Source organism: Chiroxiphia lanceolata, chromosome 13 (assembly GCF_009829145.1).
Source record: "Chiroxiphia lanceolata isolate bChiLan1 chromosome 13, bChiLan1.pri, whole genome shotgun sequence".
NCBI lineage: Eukaryota > Metazoa > Chordata > Aves > Passeriformes > Pipridae > Chiroxiphia > Chiroxiphia lanceolata.
Genome location: NC_045649.1, coordinates 2882718 through 2901433, shown reverse-complemented (window position 1 = coordinate 2901433; position 18716 = coordinate 2882718). Strand labels below are relative to the sequence as shown.

General features: G+C 55.4%; 2 protein-coding genes across 3 annotated transcripts; one reads left to right on the top strand and one right to left on the bottom strand.

The window, feature by feature from the left end:
* Positions 1-1033: 1033 nt before the first annotated feature.
* PARD6A (par-6 family cell polarity regulator alpha) lies at positions 1034-6344 on the bottom strand. Of its 2 annotated transcripts, none has more exons than XM_032701170.1 (3): positions 6261-6344; positions 4760-4982; positions 1034-2108 (listed from the first exon to the last, which is right to left on the bottom strand). In XM_032701170.1, the coding sequence occupies exons 1-3, from the start codon at positions 6321-6323 to the stop codon at positions 1321-1323; spliced, it is 1074 nt and encodes a 357-aa protein (XP_032557061.1). In that variant the 5' UTR covers positions 6324-6344; the 3' UTR covers positions 1034-1320. The 2 variants fall into 2 exon arrangements, with proteins under 2 accessions (XP_032557061.1, XP_032557062.1); XM_032701171.1 differs by having other exon boundaries at positions 1034-2105.
* A 3312-nt stretch (positions 6345-9656) lies between these two features.
* HERPUD1 (homocysteine inducible ER protein with ubiquitin like domain 1) lies at positions 9657-17263 on the top strand. The gene is made up of 8 exons (XM_032701342.1): positions 9657-9918; positions 11292-11369; positions 11453-11527; positions 12634-12755; positions 13226-13348; positions 13975-14322; positions 15536-15641; positions 16238-17263. The coding sequence occupies exons 1-8, from the start codon at positions 9787-9789 to the stop codon at positions 16403-16405; spliced, it is 1152 nt and encodes a 383-aa protein (XP_032557233.1). The 5' UTR covers positions 9657-9786; the 3' UTR covers positions 16406-17263.
* Positions 17264-18716: the final 1453 nt, after the last annotated feature.

The following is an 18716-nucleotide window of genomic DNA, read 5'->3' as shown; positions in this document are numbered from 1 at the left end:
TCAGGTCTGTCTGGGCCCGGCTGTGTGCTGTGTGTCCTCAGCCCTCGCTCTCTCCCTGCCTGCTTTCTGTGCTGATCCAACCTGGCTGCTCCTGTGTGGCTGCTGGCAAGATTTTGGCTACAGCAGCACAGGGAGCTGCATGTGGTTTGGGTTTTGAGAATCAGCAAAGGCAATGGGACGCAGCCCTCCTTTCCTGCAGAGGTGACCAACTCTGCTGCCAGCCGGGGTGTGCACCCAGCATTGCCCCAGGGGAGCCAGGCCAGGGCACCTGGCTCACTTCCCATGGGGTTTACTCTGGGAGAGCCCTTCTGCCATGAAGGGTCTTGCTCCCTGTGTTCTGCTGGGGCAAATGGACTGGAAAGCACTGCCCTCAGATGCCCACTCCCTGCCAGACCTGTGCCTGGGTTGCTTCACTGGCAAACATGGCTGGGGGCCCTGTCAGGTTGGGGCCCCCACAGTTGTTGGGGCTGAACGTTGATGCTGCAGGAGCTGGGGCAGGAGGGGGTGCAGGACTATGGGGATGGCCAGTCATGATCTGCCCAGGCCCGTTCCCAGCCTGGACAGGAGGAGAAGCTGTCACTGTCACCACTGCAAGTCCAACTGGTCTCAGCAGCACAGTGTTGCTCTGTCCCTTCCTGCAGGCAGGAAGGTGCTGGTCCAGGGCTGAGCCAGGCCAATAGCAAAGCAAAGGCCAAAGCCACCATCAGCTTGGCCCTTTGGTTATGGAGAGGGACTGAGGGTGCTGGGAGCCCCAGGAGGGGCAGGTATGGGCCCCCCACCCCAAGCTTTGGGCTGGAGGAGGAGGACTGAGCTGTGCCACCCCCAGCACTGTTTGCAGGGCTGAGTGACAGCCAGGGCACTGCTGCCAGGCCAGGTGTCTGGGCCTCACTGGGGCCACCCAGCACAGCAGCAAAGCCACAGCGTGTGCCAAGGCCAAGGCTGCCACTCCCAGGAACTGCCACGTGCACAGGGCTGGGGTCCCCACCTGCCGTCCCCTCCTCCCTGCGGTGACACGAACCAGGGACAGGCACGGTGCTTTCTAGAAAAGGTTTTACTGTCCATTGCAATATATTAATTGATGATGCATATTTCGAGAAAACAATTAAAAATCCCCACTTGCTTGGAAGGGGGGGCAAGGGGGCTCGGAGGGGCAGTGCCCGGTGCGAGCAGGCACCGCAGCAGGGCTCGCAGGGACGCAGGTGGTGGGAGAGGGCAGTGGGCAGCCCCGCTCCACACCAGCCATGTCATCACCCTGGTGTCCACATCCAGCCGGGATGAGCGGGAACCCAGCCGGCTGCCAAGTGGCACGGGACCCCACGGCTATAGGGTGAGGAGGGTGCCGTCCTCCCGCCCACTGCCCCGGCCGGGGCTGCCGTCGTGGCTGCCTAGGGACTGCAGGGAGCCCCGCGAGCTGTGCGGGGACAGGCTGGGCTGGAGGGGTCCGTCCGCAGGGCCCCCGTTGGGGCAGCCCCCGGGGATGTAGTGGGAGGCGCTGTCGCTCTCGATGACCAGGTCGCCCTCCTCGTCGCTCTCGGCCGTGCTGTAGTTGCTCAGGTACTGCGAGGCCGGGCTGGGGGTCTGCTGGCTGGGGGTGCTGTCCGTGGACATGCCGGAGCTGCCCGAGGCCTTGCTGCTGCGGATGACGTTGTTGCGCTGGTTGGCCGGCTTGACAGTGATGATGAGGTTGTGGCTGTTGGCCACCATCATGTCCGTCACTTGGTCCAGGGACTTGCCGGCGACGTCGATGCCGTTCACCTCCAGGATCTCGTCGCTCACCGCCAGCAGCCCCGTGCTCTCGGCCAGGCCGCCCTTCACCAGGCGGGAGATGAAGATGCCGGGCACCTTCTCGACGCCCTGCGGGGCCACGCGCACGCTGACGCCGTCGCGGATGTAGAAGCCCAGCGGCTTGTCGGAGCCGTGCTTGTGGAGCCGCACGCGGCGGTGGGTCTCGGGCAGGATGTCCACGTCGATGATGGAGGAGATCTGGCGGAAGTCCTGGGGCATCCCGATGAGGAGGTGAGGCTTGGCCCGGTAGTGTGCGGGGCGCAGCAGCCCCTTCTTCTTCCGCTGCAGGGAGTTGGAGGCGAAGACACTGGCATCAGACTCTGCTGTAGGGAGCAAGGGAAGACACAGGTCAGACACCGCAGCCACCCGGAGATGAGACCGTGTGCCCTTGGCCCCAGATGTTGGGGGAGCTGGCAGCAGAAGGGCCCCGCTCACAGGTCTCACCGGCTTTTCCTCCCCAGGGCATCACCCTGGCTTTCCCTGCAGCCTGTCTCCGCTGGGGCCCATCTCCTGGGATTACCCATCATACACAGGCCAGGATTAGTGGGATCGAGGCAGTGATTCAGCCTTAATCACACTTTAAGCCAAACTCTGCAGTTTAACACTAGAGCTGCCAGCTCTGATGGCCTGGGAGCTGCAGCCATGCCCCAGTTTGGGTCTGGGGAGAGGGGACCCCCGATATGAGGAGTGCTGCAGTGACAGCCAACTCTCTGAGAGTGAGTCCAACCCTGGGAGCCACCACCAGAGTCCCCAGGCCCCACTGCAGCAGGGCCATCACTGGCACGGGCTGGGGATGGCTGCCACCATGTGCTATAGAACCCTGCCATCTCCAAGGTCAGAGACTTCCCAGCTCCTGGAGATCCATCCCAGGGCTGCAGCATCCCCAGGGGCACTGAACATCCCAGATTGTGATCCCAGTGTCTCTTATGCACCTTCACACAGGGTTTGATGCTCCTCCTGGACCCTGCCCTGGGGCTGCTCTGTGGGGCCCAGCTCCAACACATCCTCCTTGGCTCCATCCACCAAGTGCTGGGGAGCATCCCCTCATTCACCTCTGGTTTCTCCCCATCCCTTTCGATATGGGAGTCCAGACCTGGATGCTGCATGGTCAGCACCCAGACCCCACTCCAGCCTCAGGAGTGCTGGGAATGTCCCCAAGCCCAGGGGACATGGGATTTCTCCCTAGTCAAGCCAGCCTGCCAGGGCTCCTGGCTTATATATATCTTCCTGCACACACAGCCTGGCATATTTTTAGCTCGGGGAAGGGCGGCGGAGGCTTTCCCACAGCTATTTCAGCACACGAGCTCCTCTCCAAGGGGCACAGAGTGGCTGGGCCAGGCAGGTCCAGCACCCCAAGGATGAGCCTCCTGGTGGCCCTGGCAATGTCCCAGGCTCTCCCCTGCCCCTTCCATGAGCCTTGGCCCAGCCAAGGAGGACCAGTGCCACCGTCCCAGCCAGGATGGCTTCACCCAACGGGGTGATGGCTCAGAGGGGAACCCGACCTTTGCTTTTTACCCCCTTGCTGCAGGACTGGCTGCTGCAGAGCCCACTGATGGGTGCACACCTACCTACACAGGTGTGCACAGCTCCCTGTGCCCAGCACTGTGAGAGGCTCTGCAGCCACATTCCTCAGCGACCCGGACCGGTTCAACGACAGCCCAGCCTTGGGATGACCTGGATCCATTTTAAATCAGCTGTGACTCACCCAGGGCTTGCTCCTGGCCTCTCTGCACACCTCCCTGTGGTGCTGCCGGCCCCTTGGCCCCTCTCCCGCAGGCACAGCCGGCTGTTGGGGCTTGCTGGTGCTGCCTCCTCACCCTCCTTATCACACTGCCCACAGTGCCAGGGCTGCGGCTCCTGCTCTCCACACCGTGCCATCTTGGCATGGTCAGTCACAGGCTTTTTCCAGCAGCAGACAAGGTGGCTCTGGGAGCAGGAGCAATGCTCCCACAGCAGCCCTGGCACACCCACCCCTGCTCCAGCTCTCTGTGCCACAGCCTGGATCCAAGCATTGCTCCAGGAACGGGATGGTTCGGCACTGGCAGCGACAGCCCCTGAGCACAACACGGGCTCCAGCAGCCTGGATTGCTGCTGCTGGCCCCACACCGTGTGGCCACAGAGAAAATGCACGTCCAGGGCGTCCCGCACCACCCTGATGCAAAAGCCCAGGAAAACTGGTACAGCAGCCAGGGCTGGCCATCGGCATCATCCCTCACCCAGAGACTTTGTACCACTGAGCTGGAAACATGGAATTGCTCTGGATGCTGTGCCAGAGCAGGAAAACTGGGGCTCTGGGTCAGGTTCTGGCTCTGTGCACTGCTGACTGATGATGCTACTAAAGAGAAAACCCTGGTGCTACTAAACCAAGTGGAAGGGGACGGGCTCATTTCCCCTGTGAAGAGAAGCACCCAGAGTGTTTGTCACTGGGAGCCTTCCATCCTTGACAGGATGCTGCTATCAGGGCGATTCCATGCACCTGTGCAGGGAAGTGGCTCTCTGGAAATATGCCACTAAGGTCAGGGCAAGCCCCTGGGCTGCCAGGGAGGCAGCAAGTCTCTTCCCGAGACCTAAAATTCAGCGGCACCCTGAGAGCTCTGCCAAAATGATGGCTGTTGCCTCCTCAGGGCAGGGAACTGGATGGGGCTCCCAGCATGGCGCTCACAGGAATAACACGGGTGTTTTCAGGGAGCCCACGCAATCTTGGCTGGAAACCATGACTTCAAAGGGGTGAATTGCAAGGATCTGCCTCTGCTCACCGGGTCGCACTGGGCTGGGCTGGGGCGGGTGCCCCTCAGCTGCCAGGGAGAGCCCACGTGGGTGCCATAGCCCTGGAAGGGCTCTGGGAGCCTCCCAGTGCCACCATCTCCGCACCCATCCACCAAAGCAGTGGCTGGAAGGTATGATACCACGGGACGTGGCTCATCTCTCCTGATGGGCAGAACGGATCCAGCGCCCTTCTCCACATCCCACTTACCCTTCTTCTGGATGATGACCCTGAGGAGGGGGTTAGCAGAGGACAGGGCTTTGTGATAGTTGTCGTCGTTGTTAATGGGCAGGAGGTCTCCGTGGATGTCTGTGTAGCCCAGGAGCACGTCCACCCGTGGGATCTGGTGCACCGTCTGCAGCAGCCGGTAAAAGTCCTGGAAGCTGCCCGCGCCGGAGCGTTTCATGGCGAAGCGGCGGAATTCAGCATCGAACTGTGGAGGAGGAGGAGGAGAAGGCTGAGGGTGAGGCTGGGCAGGGTTGGCTCTGGCCGGCAGGACTGATCCAGGCAGGGCACCACACAGAGCTGCCCCAGGGCAGGCAGAGCCGGGCACTGCCGGCTCCAGAGCCCAGCAGCACCAAGGCAGCAGCACCAGCTGGGCAGAGCTCGTCCCAAAAACAAAGTAAAAGGAGCGAAGGCGTTTTCCTGCCCAAACATCGAAGTGATGGGGCGAGAGAGGTGCCCCCGAGGCAGAGGAAGGACCCTCCGGCCGCACCACCAGCCATGGCAGGCTCTGTGCTGCCGGGAGGCCCTTCCCTGCGACACGGGCACTGCCGGAGCACCTGGTGAGCAACAGCGTTAATTAATGCCTCCTTCCATCACGACGAGGGGGAAGCCAATTAAGAACAGGCTGAGGAACGCTGCGGGGATGGCGCTGCCCGCGGGGGTCACACCCCGGCTGTTGGGGCAGGCGGCGGCCCCCATGCCCTGGGAAGGAGGGCACGCTGCACCCCGACAGGGGTCCTGGACAGGCAAGGGCACAGCTGGGCAAGCGCACAGCTGGATAAGGGTGCAGAAATGGAGTGTGAACATCTGGGTAAGCACGGGGATGGTGGGTGGGCACAGGTGGATGCATATCTGGGTGAGGGCATGCCTGGGCAAGGGTGTGCCGGGTGAGCGCACATCTGGATGAGCAGACACGTCTGCAAGAGATCACATCTGGGCGAGTGCACAGCCATGCAGGTGTGCACATCTGGACGCACAACAGGGGCTCGCCCCTTGCTGGGGGTGCCCAGTTGTGTGATGGCATAGCCGGGGGGTGTGCGCGCCTCGGCGAGCGCGCACATCTGGGCGAGAGCACATCTGGGCAAGGTGTGTCCCCGGGGTGACCGCGCACCCAGCGCACCCGCACCGGCGGGGCCACCCCGCACACGGGAGCCGCCGGCGCGGCTCACCGGCGCCCTGCGCATCTGGCGGGCGCTCCGCCGCGGCGCTCCCACGGCCGCGCCGAGCGATCCCGCGGCCCCGCAGAGCGCACGGTGGCGGGACGCCGCGCCCGCCGGGCCGGGCCGGGCTCGGGGAGGCTCCGTGCAGCGCCGCCGCAGAGCAGCGGAGCGGAGCGCCCGCACGGCCTGGCTGCCGCGCCGCTCCCCGGTGCGCGGTGCCCGCCCCACGTGTGCCGCCCGGCGCGGGGGCGACGGCGCCCGGTGGCGACCCGGTGGAACCGGCAGCGGCATCGGCATCACCGGCGCCGTGCCCGGCGGGCGCTTACCTTGCTCTTGACCTCGATGACGGGCTCGGCGGAGCGCGCGGGCGTGCGGTGGTGCTTGGCCATGGTGCGGGCCGGGCCGGGCCGCGGGGCCGCGCCGCCACCGCCGCTCCCGCGGCCACGGGGGATTTTCACCGGCCATGACGTCACCGGCGGGCCGGCCGGGCCGCGCCGCGCCATTGGCCGGGGCCGCGCGGGGGGCGTGGCCCGAGGGCTCCTGACAACGTCGCCGTGGTAACGGGGGCGGGAGCGGGCGGGCGGCAGGACCCCCGTCCCTGTCCCCAAACCCGTCCCTGTCCCCAACCCCGTCCCTGTCCCCAGCCACATCCCCGGCCCCATCCCCGACACCCCGGCCCCGCCCGGCCCGGGCACCGCTCCGCTCGCCAGCGGGACGAGCTCGGGCTGGGACGGCACCGGGCACCGCGCCGGTACTCCCGGGCCTCCCATCGCTATCAGGAACCTCATTAGCGGCACATTGAAGCCAACAGCGGCGGGCCCTGCCTCTCTTCGGGGACACCGGGTTCTGGTACGTGTCCAGCACCCCCACTGCATCCCCACGAGTGTCACCGGTGGAAGCCTTGGCCCCGCCTGGGGATATCCCGGTGTTTCCCCACGCTGGCAGAGGGCCCTGCCTCTCCCACCGACCCGGCGCTGCTGCTCCCTGTGCCACCGGTTTGGTGGCCTTTGGCAGAGGCACCTCTGGTATCAGGGGACAGTTTCCAGCTGTGCCCTTCATTTCCCACCTGCTGGTTAAAGGTGCCCTCCAGTTTTTCTCCCCTGTCTGGCAGGAGAGTTTTGTGCCGCCCTGGAGCAGCACAGGCCAGAGAAGGTTCATTATTTCGGGGATGAGTTGCTTTTGCTGAGTGGTGGAACAACTGAGCGAGAGGACGAAATGCTCGAGTTCACCGGGTGTGCAGCAAAGCCTCGCCGTGCCCATCCCAGCACCAGGCTGCCAGGACATGTAGCCAGAGCACATCTCCTCGGTGCTGCTGGGCTGTGTCCACAGGTGATCCCCTCGGGATGTGGCTCCAGCAGAACTGTCCCTGTTCAGGCACTGAAACACCCAGGGACAGGCAGGCAGCCCCTTCCCTGAAGATGCCTCTGCGGAGCCAAAGCACACTGAGAGCTGCCAGCACCGGGGTCACCAGCACTGATCCAGACCAAAGTCTTGTTCACGGGCTCCGAGGAATCTTGGAGCCAAAGGGGCCGTGACAGAAGCGCCATGAAATGTTTTTTAAAGCCAGACACCTAACGAGCACAGCACTTCCAACAGAATGAAATAATTGAACTGAGTCCAAAGAATCAGCCTGGCTTGTCTGGATCACACTCCCCTTTGACCCATGCTCTATCCCAGCCCACAGAGCAACCTTTGGATGGCACAAAATTGCATCAGACCCCGGCTTTTAAACAGAGTAATTGTGCTGAGATCAGAGAGATAATCCTGATTTACACTGGAGTTAATATTTACGCAGGCACTGATGACAAAAGAAGCTTGCAGCCCTTCATCTCCAATTTTGGTAAATCAGGGTTAATTGTTCAGCAGGACCGTGGGGTGACGTGCTGGTCACACCTTCTGTTTTGTGGCATGGCTCCAAATCTGCTGCCACAGAGAGAGTTAAGCTAAGCAGACAGTATCAGGGCAGGCATTTGTTTTGCTTCAGTCCTAGGAGCTCTGAATCAGCCTCTGGAACTGGAGCACGTGGTACCAAGTGTCCAGACGTGCCCACTGACTCCAAATCCACCAGTTCTTGGCTGCTCTGGGTGAGGGCAGTGAGGACCTGACTCTTCAGGGGGCTTAGCACGCCCAGGTTTGGAGTGGGGCTGCAGAGGTTTAGCACTGAGGTAGGTGGTTACTCCAGCCCCTGCTCCAAGCCAGGTCAGCGCTGGGTTCAGGTAAGTTTGTCCAGCACATTCCTGTGAGTGGGCAGTTTTCCCAGCAATGGCTCGGGCAGGGGATGGGCATGTGGGCAGCTCAGGTGAGCTCTGCCCCACCTGCCTGTGACAGGGGAGAGAAACACAGGAGCCTGAGCTTGTGGCAGATTGGCTGTGGCTACAGAGGCTCACCTGGTCCATTGGCCAGCAACGGCACAGTGAGTCCCAGCAAAACACACACTCAGAGCCTGAGATCCTGGTTTTACTCCAACATCTCCACAGCCTTACCCTGTCCCTGCCATTCATGGGAGCCCTCTGGGCACTCTGAGCAAAGGCTACAACCAAGTGAGCAGCAAAGTCACCTTGATGCTATTGGGGGACATTGTCAAGGGTGCCCCTGGACACTGCGTTTGCCTTTCTTTCCCTCTTCCATTGCCACTAGCAGCTGGGGGTCAGGAATCATAGCCTGTGCCAAAGAAGCAAGAGGAGCACAGAGAGGGCAGAGCAGGCAGGAGCACAGCCTCAGTGCTGCCTGTGGGATGTAACAGAGGAATGGGCTCTGATGGTGTTGTCCACCCTCACAAGGATGTACCCTGGCAGCCGTGGAGGGTCCGTCGGATCAGACCCAGGCTCAGCTCATTTCTTTATGATTTTGCTTTCTCGGCGGCGGTGCCCCGTGGCTCAGCTCTTCCCCGGGATGATGATGCACCCCCGTGTGTTCTCTGGCTGCAAAACCCGGTGCTGGCCGCGGACTCATCCGTGCCTTCGGGCAACAGGTCTGGCTGCCAAGGAACACTGAGCAGCTCCCGAAACACGCAGAGTAAATAAATACCTGGTGCCGAGAGATAAAACTGCTTCTCGCATCCCTACGGTTTGGTTTCAAAGGACGCGAAAACCCCCTCCTGGTGCATCGGGATCATTACCACTGTTTTTCCCGATGCTTGGTCGCATCTCAGAGGAAGATGGGCGCGAGGAGGAAGACTCAGAAGCTCCTGGTCCACATTTTCACGTCTTTTTAATTTTTTTTGTCAGTAAAAATGTCACGAATTATGAACAATAATACCCGCGCACTCCTTTTGGCCCCGCGCAGAAGCGCGGTGTGTCCTGTCCCCGCAGAGTCAGCAGCAAACCCGCCGAGGCAGCTGCGCAGATCTGATAAACAACCACAGGGTGAAAAAGGGGATGTTTCACCTGGACCAGGCAGGGTGCAGCACCTGCCAGGGCCCCACAGAGCTGTGCTACCCCGACGGGCGGATGGGAGAGGGAAGAGCGAAACCAGGGGGTCCTTAAAAACGGTGTTGCTGCTGGGGCTGACGTTGTGGAGGGCGGGAGGACAGCGGGCACAGAGGGGACAGCGGAGACAGCACCACGGTTCCGGCATGGCCGCCACCCCCTTACGGCCCGGGCGGGGCGCAGCACGGTCCCCATGGTGACGCTGTAGCCCCGCCCCTCACCCGGCACCTCCCAATCAGCGCCCCCACCTCCTCGCGGCGGAGCACGCGGGGCCCCGTCCCATTGGCCCACGTGGAAGTCCCCGCCCCCTCGCCCGCCGCGTCGAATCAGGTGCAGCCACCGCGGCCCTGCGGCGGGGCGGGCCCCTATAAAAGTCTTCCCGGAGGGAAAGCGCGGCCGTCGCCCGTCTCGTCCTGTGCTCGTCATGGAGGAGCCGCTGGCGCTGTTGGTGCGGAGCCCCTCGGGGCGGCACGACGACCTGCGGCTCCGCGCCGCACCCGCCTGGACCGTGCGCCACCTCAAGACCGAGCTGCGCCAGCTCCTGCCCGACGCGCCGGTGAGTGCGACACCCCCCTGCCCCTCCTTCCCCTTCCCGCAGCCCCGCCGGGTGAGGGGCACCGGGTCCCCGCGGGGCAGCGACGAGAGCCCCCGTGGGATTCCTGTGGGGCTCCTGGGGCTGTCACCTGTCCGCTCCCCCACCCCAGGGTGTCCCGGTCCCAGCACCTGGACCCCCCCGCCCCGGGGTGTCCCGGTCCCGGTTGCATCAGCCTTGGGTTATTTTGGGACTCGGTCTGTGGCTCGGCCGCGGTTAATCATTAACCGCCCTCCCGGGACGGCGTGTCCTGCGGGTGTTTGGAGACGTCATCGCCGGCGGGAGGCACCGGGCTGTGCCGGTGAGCGCCGCGCCCACCGGGAGCAGCGAGCGCGGAGGCTCCTCCGGCGGGGTTTGGAGGCTGTACCCGCCGAGCGGGAGGCACAGCGGCGGGACGGGGCTTGTGCGGCTGTTCGGGGTTGAAATGCAGAAGTGTCGCTGCCCCCTGAGCCGCAGGACTCGAGGGCTGACACGTGAGAGCTGCTGGAGCAGCTGCGCCCCGTGACCCGCCGCTCCCACGGGAGGCGTCCCCGCAGGAGGGGGTGTGCTCTTCACGGGGTCAGAGAGGTTGGAAAAGACCTCTGAGATCGTCAAGTCCGACCTTTGGCCGAACACCACTGTGCCCGCTAACCCGTGTTGTGAAGTGCCATGTCTGCTCATTTTTTGAAGACTCCCAGGGACTGTGACTCCGCCACCTCCCTGGACAGCCCGTTCCAATGCTTAACCACTCCTTCAGTGAAGAAATATTTCGTAACATCCTGAGCCTGCTCTGGCGAGCCTAAGGCCGTTTCCCCCTGTCCTGGTGCTTGTTGCCTGGGAGAAGGTCTGACTGCCTCGTGCTTTTGCCCTGCTCTCCAGGGAGTGAGGTGACTGCCCAGAAACAGGCTCTGGTCCTGCTGTGCTGCAGGGGGACAGCTCCAGGTGGAGAGCTCCTGGGATGGAGAGCTCCTGGGACTCACTGGATGGGCTGTAACAGATTTACAGCTCTCCTGCTGATCAGATTAGAGGGAACTCCAAACCTGTTTCTGGGAAACACAAATGTTTTTGTCAGGATTGTAAAAGAGATGGCACGTAACCAAGTCCTTTGCCAAAGGGGCTTTATATCCTCCTGCTGTTTTAGACCTCACTCAAGTAATTCAGATGTCACTCAAGTAATGTCACACTTGGGCATTCCGTTGTACACATCTAAATTCAGCTAAAGTGAACAATTCCCTCTGCCCCTTAATGTGTGGGGTGCTCCCAGCTCCATGCCTCTTGTCTGGCTGTAAGTTGTGTCGGTAGTGCTCGTGTGTGCTTGGCGGAGAAGTCATCCTACTCTTTGTTTTCTTTCTTCAAAGCCTGAAGAGGACCAAAAGCTGATTTATTCTGGGAAGCTGCTGCTTGATCATCACTGTCTGAGAGAACTGCTGCCAAAGGTATAAAAAATAACTTTTACCATGTGCTGAAATATATCAAGAGAAGTGATTTTTTTTTAACATGTTTTCTCTTACATTTTTAGCATGAGGAATTGCATGCTCTTCATTTGGTGTACAAATTCAAGACTCCTGCAAATGTGCAAGAAACCAAATCAGAGGTACTTAAGCTAAGTTAACAAGCTGCTCTGAATCTTGGGGTTCTAACTAAAAATGAGAAGTGTTGAATGGCCATTTTAAAGTTCCTGGTACTGCAGCTTTTCCCTATTAATGTAACAGCAGTATTTGTGATACTTTGTTTAGGAATGTGAGAATGTATTTGGATTAAACTGAGTAAAAAAAATTGACTCTACAATTCATCAGTAAAGATTCTCATGACGTCTGTTAAGAAATATGAGAACTATCATCTAGTTGTAACGTACTGCTCAGGGGAGCGATGCTTTCTGGTAAATTAATTTTTAGTAAATAGAATATGACTTGTCATGTTCCAGGCTCTCTTAGACTGAACTTGTGGGCAGAACACATAGAAGTTGGGGAAGTGGTTTTGATCTGTATGGGGAAGGAAGAAAGCCAAGAGCTCGGACGCTTTAACTGCTCTCATTAATGACTCATCTTTGACTTCCTCTCTACAGGCTGAACCTTACAGCTTGAACTTAGTACTTACTGTTTTCAAGTGCAAATGGCCAAACCCAGTCCTTACTTTGAAGTGGGTGGGCAAATGTTTCTAGAGGTGTGTTCCTGTTGCCCATTATAGGCAATTTGAACTTACCCTACCTGTGCCTGGTGGTTGGTAGAGGTGAGCCAGCTTTGGCAGGATATTATACAGATTTATCACCACAGGACAACTCGTGAACTCTGTGTACAGCAGGTGGTGCATGCAAGTACAAACTCGCCATAATAAAAAGCCAAACTGCCTTGCATGCAGTTTCCTCTGTTCCCTCTGATTACATTTTTATAACCAGATGGACAGTGAATGTGTGCACTAGAAATAATAAGTACAGTGTAGATCTGGTGAAAGGGAAGAGTAACATCAAGTCAATTTTGCATCCCAGTCATTTTTTTTTAAGGAGCTTTAAAGTACTGTTGGAGGTGCTTGTGGCACGGTGCCCGAAAGCAGTGTCAGCACTGAGTGGTGCCGTGCAGGACTAAGTGTGTGAGCTGGGTTAGCAGTGTTAAAAAAAGAACATGTTCTGTGTGATGTAACCTTTTTGCATAAGGTGTGTGTGGTGTCCTGAGTGAACCTCACTGGCTGCACTGCTGTCTCTAGGTTAAAGCTGATCAGCCCAAGTCGTCACCAGAAGCCAGTCAGGAACCATCTGTATCTTCCTCAAATGGTGGAAGATTGAATTGCTCTTCGGATGCCCAGTCTTCACCAGAAACCAGTAATGGGTAAGTATATTTTTATGTACCTAAGTAAGATTTAAAATGTTGTGTTTGTGTTGTATACCAGCTCCTTATGCCACACGTACTGTCTTACGTTCATAGAACATGGGCCAAATATGAGGCTATATATAAAAGCTTTAGAGGGCATAGAATAATTGGGGTTGGAAGGGACCTTTAAAGGCAAAGGCATGTCATGAGGGGCACCTTCAACTAGATCAGGTTGCTCAGAGCCCTGTCCAACCTGGCCTTGAACACACCCAGAGATGTGGCATCTAAAGGAAAATGCACTGCTCTGTTGGTTGAAAATCTTCCTTCTATTCACGTGGGTAAAGATGTGTCTCTAATATTCTGGAAGGAAGAATCAATTTTCCATCTCAATGCACGGAATGGCAGAACCTGTTTACATTGTTCTGTAATAAATTACTCTTGCTGTTTGTCCAATGTTTGCTAATGAACGTGTTCAAATTTTGACCAAGGCTGGAAACAACTCGGTATCCCTTCCAGGGTGTGGCTCCTGGCTTCTCTGCTTACACAACCTACAGCATGCTGCAGATGTCGTGGTTCCAGCAGATCTATGCAAGGCAGTACTACATGCAATAGTAAGTGTTCTGTCCTAAGCTACCAGTAGGAAGTAGAAACCGTAATATGAGAAGTTGAGAACTCCTGGCAGTTCTTCCTCTTTTGATGCTGTTTGGAGACTCTTTTTCATTGGAACTCATGCTGAATGTTGAGGGAATGTACCTCTAACTGCCACGTGGTCTCTGTTGCTGTTCAGGCCACTGATTCTGAATCTTGCCCCCTGCAGATCTCTGACTCTGATCAGGAGGGCAGGAGTCTCCAGAGAAAATGTAATCCTGCTGATGAGCCTTAGCTCTTTTTTTGACTGCTCAAAGTAGCATGGAGCTACTTTGACTAGAGATCGGTGACAGGACAAGCTGAGACTGGCAGAAGGCTTTTAGGCTGCCTGCAGATTGCTCTAAATTTTTTTGTGAAGTACTGATGTTATTCATATAGGGGAGTGTGCCTGGTTTGACTGGCTGAGGTCACTGTACAGCTCTAATGAGTAGAACTAAAACTTTTTAACCTTCCTGTGACCTTTAAACTTGATGCTTTCTGCTTGCATGTGATGAGTCTGTTCTTAAAGACAGACAGATTTTTCAGTGCCTGTGTTAAGTGTGAAAAGATTTGACTAAGCTTCATTCTGTACTCTGCTCTCTGGTTCCAGCTTGGCTTCTACTGCTGCATCTGGTGACCCATCCCATGCACAGCGTTCTCAGGAGATACCAGTGGCACCAGTGACACCTCCAGCTCCTCTCCCAGACCCGTTTCCTGCACAAAACCAGCCTGGGAACCAGAATGCTGCTGCCCAGGTTAACGCAGTGGCCAACCAGAACCTGCGGATGAATGCCCAAGGGGGTCCCCTCGTGGAGGAAGAGGAGGAGGGTGGCAATCGGGACTGGCTGGACTGGCTCTACTCAGCAACACTGTTATATGTTTTTGTCAACATGGTCTATTTCTACTCCAGCATCAGCAGACTCCTCCTGGTTATGGGTGGCACCTTTCTGATGTATCTGTAAGTGTATGGGATGAATATTTACTATTCATAAGTGTTCCACTGAAGTACTGAGCTCAGTGCTGCGCTCAGCTGCCTCACCACTTGTACCTGGAAAGGGCCAACCACTCCTGTGTCATGGTATAACTCAGTATTTAGCAAAAATATAAGTGTGCCTATGCCTGGATTAAATGAAGAATGTGGCTGATAGCAGGTGATCTCCCTGGGGTTTTGTACTGATGTTTCTGGGGTGGCTGGCTTTCTATGTTAGAGAAACTACTTGAAACCAAAGTAGATCCCAGTATAAAGCTCCAGCAACTTGGCACTGTAGAACAGACAGACCTGTAGGTTCAGTGTAGAAAATGACAGTTGTTTGTTGGGAAAAAAGTCATTGAAGTCTGGGAAGAGGGTCTCACACCTGCTGTTTCAGTCATGCACTGATGTGGTTTTTTTTCTGTTGTGTGTTGCCTCTCTGGAGAGCAGATCAGACTGAACTGAATGCAGTGTCCTGAAATGCCTTTGAACCTCTCTGTCGGGGGAAAAACCCCACAATAATGAGTGGGCCCTCAGCTGCCATGCTTGGGATGTCCTGTCTGAGAAAGATAATCTGTCCTCTAAAATTCTCTGATCACCAGTAAAGCAAATGGTGTAGGCCTCTGAATTCCTGTTGGTAGGTGTAGGAGTTAAAACTGGAGCAGCTCTTCCAACATCTATGTAGACTTGGAGAGTGAAGGTTAATTGTTTCATTAAGTCTCTAAATTTTACTGTTGATATTTCTGAGGTGTAACTTGGAACAGCTTATCTTGTGGGTTACAAGGTGCAGGTGCTGTAGGGACACAGACCTTTTAACAAGGTCTGTATTTTTTGTGAGGGTAGTGCTGGTTTTCTGTATTCTTTGTCATGCCCTTTTTTTAGGGTGAGTACAGAGAAGTTACCCAGGGTTGTACAAACATGGTAATCAAGCAGGCTCTTTGTACCTCCAGCAGAATGCTGGGTGCAAATGTGGATGTAGTGCTGCTTGCTTGGAATGGGAGCAGATGCTCCCCTTCCCCTCCCACCCCATGGTTTGCTGCGAACTGGAGGCTTGGAAAGTACTAAAATGGGTCAGGGCAGAAAGACCTTAATATGCTGAACTTGTTGCCAGCAGCTCTGAGCAGTCAGATGTGGAGCTGTTGGTGTAACAGGAGGGAGCAATGTTGAAACAACGTTAATTAAAATCTGTTGCCTTCCCCAGGCACCACGCCGGATGGTTCCCATTTAGGCGAAGACCAGTTCAGCCCTTCCCAGCCAATGTTCCTCCTCAAGCTGCTCCAAACCAGGACCAGAACAATAACTTAGAGGTATTGTCTTGCTGTATTTTTAAACCATGGGAATGAAACCCTGTCAAGTTTCACTTTTGGTTTATTTATTATGTGTAGCAAAAGCTTTCCTCTAAACTTTTATAAGAAACTGTCTTCCACGGGGGAATAATTTGCAACTGAGTCCTCCACTGGTGTAGTATATTCATTCCTTTGTTCTACAAAATACATTTTAGTTGCTTCTGTCCTTTAGGAAGTTGTAATGGAGAGTGGTCTGCCACAGTCTGTAACTGAGGACAGGGTTCAGACTACACCTCTGTAGGATTTGGGTCTGCAAACAGTGAGTGAGTCTTGCATTTCAAACTGACACTTCTGGTTGATGTCAGTGAAAGTTAGTTGGCTGTAAATACATAATTCACCTGATCTGGTGCTGCATGTCTGTCCTAGGCAGTGTTTTTGGACACACAGTGAGGGTCAACCAGTGTGCAGCTTGGTTTCTTGACTTTGTGTCTGGGGATACTTGGAAGATTTTATATTCAGACAAGTGACACTTGGGCAACTAAACATGCTGTTTGATCCCTGATTCTTGTAATGTATTTCTGAAACTCTCATTTACCAAAGATTCTTTACTTTGGCAGGGAGGAAATGCAGGCAGAGCAGATGCATCTGAGGCACCTCCTGATGATGGACAGGCTTTACAAGAACTGCAGCAGACTAATCCTTCACTTATGAGCACAGCGTGGGTGTTTTTCAAGACTTTCTTTGCATCCCTCCTTCCAGAAGGGCCTGGAGTGACCCAGAACTGATTTGTCACCAATCTACTTGTCTTGAAACTGCAGTGGGCACCTGAGACAATCCGATACCAACTCCAAACCAGACGTGGGAGGCACTTCCTCTGGCTTTCACTGGCCAAGCAAATAAAGCTGCAAAGAAGCCTTACGTCGTTACAGCCTAGAGACTAAAATGCTTGTCCTCATTCCAAAGAACTTTGTTCCACGGCATTTATTAGGTACCTGTGTAGAGGCTTGGTGTTGTGAACTTGTGCACTAAATGCACAGGCTCTGAGCGGGTGTGCAAAAATGTTAGAGAAGCAAATTGCTTCTTCTGTGCAACGTGATTCCTGTTGGAATGTTTCAAATGCTATTTTAATTACACTGAGTGTAGGATCTAAAAAAAAAAAAAATTTTTGCTAGGTATGCATTAGAGGATTTTTAGGGAAATCCATTGTTAAATTGCTTCGACCGTATTTTTAATTTTCTTTGTAAATATTTTCCTATGAAGGATGTGTTGTGCAATCTCCTTGTTGGACGAAGTGGAGGACTGCAAGACAGTGACCTGGATAAGCAATTACCTCAGTGGAGCTGCAGACTAAATGTCACATTGCCAAATTCAAATAGTTTAAACTCAAGGTTTAATTCTCCTCCCTATCCCCCTCCATCCCCACTGCCAGATAATGGGAGAAGAGCGTGTTCAGGTCTGTGTAGCAAAACATTATGCAAGGTGTAAACTTCACTGCTTTTGGATGCAAAGTCGAAGCAGTCTAATACCTGTATTCAACTTTGCATCCTCATTCCACTGTCTCTCCTGTATTATTTCATTGTGTCCCCTTTCATTTCTGATATGGTTAAGGGCTATGATTCCAATAAAATTTGCAGGCATTTATATCCACGTTTGTATACACCCTACAGCAATTGGAAGACTACCTGTGCAAAGCACAGGATGTGCTCTTGCCTTGTTTTGTCATGAAAAAATATGAGTTGGTTGATATGAGGGACAAAGATTCTTGCAGAGCCTTAAACTCAGTTCCTTGCCTAACTGTGTTCTCCAGCAGCCTTCAGCAGTGCCTTGGGTAGCTTGTGTTTGCTCACTGACAGTGGCTGACACAAATGGCCATGGGCAGGAAATTCCACAGGTATTTGGAAATTTTGACCTCTTGAGCCCTGCATGTGACTGCTGGTGGAGTTGCAACACACTGTCTTGGCCCAGGGTTTTAACCTGGCTTGAAATGTGCTGTCCAGGAACAGCTGCCACTCATGGAACCTGGAATGCTTTTCCTCAGCGTTGCCTGCACTTGGCAGGACAGTTTGTTTAGGAGTGTCTCATCGGGGCTGTCATGCATGAGTTGGTAGAAGCAGTTGTAACTGCTTGATCTTGCCACTTCAGGCTGATGTTAGACATGGTTTGTTGGTGTTTCCTGTGGTAGGGAGCTTAATCCTAGTGGTGTTTTTGCTTTGAGCAATTCCTTTTCCAGCTCTATTACTGAGTTGATTTCCTGCCACATCTTCAGTTTACTGGAGACTTGGAAGATGGGTAGGATGGTGGTAAAACACCCTTTAAATATTTAGAATTAAGTAATTTGAGATGAGGTGAGTCTTGTTAATTCAGGTATATCCTGCATAAGCCTTTGAGGATGTTCTTGGAGGAGATGCCCCCTCTTTCTTGCCTGGCTGGTGCTCTGACTGGTCAGATGCCACTCTGGCAGTCGCACTTGCTGAACAAAGGCATCCCCAGAGTTGTGTGCCCTCAGGCTGTGTCCCTGTGCCCTTTGGTAGGCACAGGGTGGGTTCCAGGTGACAACTCTCACTGCAGCTGCATCCGGAGCCACAGCACTGGGGGGATCCCACAAGTGTTTTGTGGATGATGGAGTTTTGTTTTGGTTTTTTTTTCCATTCAGGGTGTAGCAAACAATCACTCAGGTGTCTTGGCAAAGTGCCCACATCAACTGAGCTGTGCCTGTGCCCAATACTGGCAGGAGAGGGGATTTCCTGGCAGCCAGGAATAAACTGGGTATGGTTTAGGCAGCAAGCACATAGTGCTGGATTACTTGCAAAATCTCTAATCTGACAGCAAAACATCTGTTGTCCTGAGGCTTTTGCTGCTCCCATGAGCAGGCAGATTGGTTTAAAATTAGTTGGAGAACTAGTGATGTGTAGCTAATGCCACTGGAGGGGTGCAGTGAGGCTCCTGGGCCTCTGAGTGTTTCCTTAATGGCTCAGTGAAAGGCATGACCTTTGCCACTGGGTGGAGGGAAGCTGTGAGTGCAGCAGAGGACACTTAATGTGGAAGTAAATGCTGTATAATCCTGCAGAGGCAGCTGCCAGCGGTGCACCCGGGCAG

What these genes read in the sequence shown, in the direction of transcription:
- HERPUD1 (XM_032701342.1), top strand. Translation starts at nt 9,787, where the DNA reads ATGGAGGAGCCGCTGGCGCTGTTGGTGCGGAGCCCCTCGGGGCGGCAC. An exon ending in AGCTCCTGCCCGACGCGCCG is followed by an intron (nt 9,919 to 11,291) that starts GTGAGTGCGACA and finishes CTTTCTTCAAAG; the next exon opens with CCTGAAGAGGACCAAAAGCT. An exon ending in TCACCAGAAACCAGTAATGG is followed by an intron (nt 12,756 to 13,225) that starts GTAAGTATATTT and finishes ATTTTGACCAAG; the next exon opens with GCTGGAAACAACTCGGTATC.
- PARD6A (XM_032701170.1), bottom strand. Translation starts at nt 6,323, where the DNA reads ATGGCCAAGCACCACCGCACGCCCGCGCGCTCCGCCGAGCCCGTCATC. An exon ending in TCATCGAGGTCAAGAGCAAG is followed by an intron (nt 4,983 to 6,260) that starts GTAAGCGCCCGC and finishes CCTCCTCCACAG; the next exon opens with TTCGATGCTGAATTCCGCCG. An exon ending in GGTCATCATCCAGAAGAAGG is followed by an intron (nt 2,109 to 4,759) that starts GTAAGTGGGATG and finishes TGCTCCCTACAG; the next exon opens with CAGAGTCTGATGCCAGTGTC.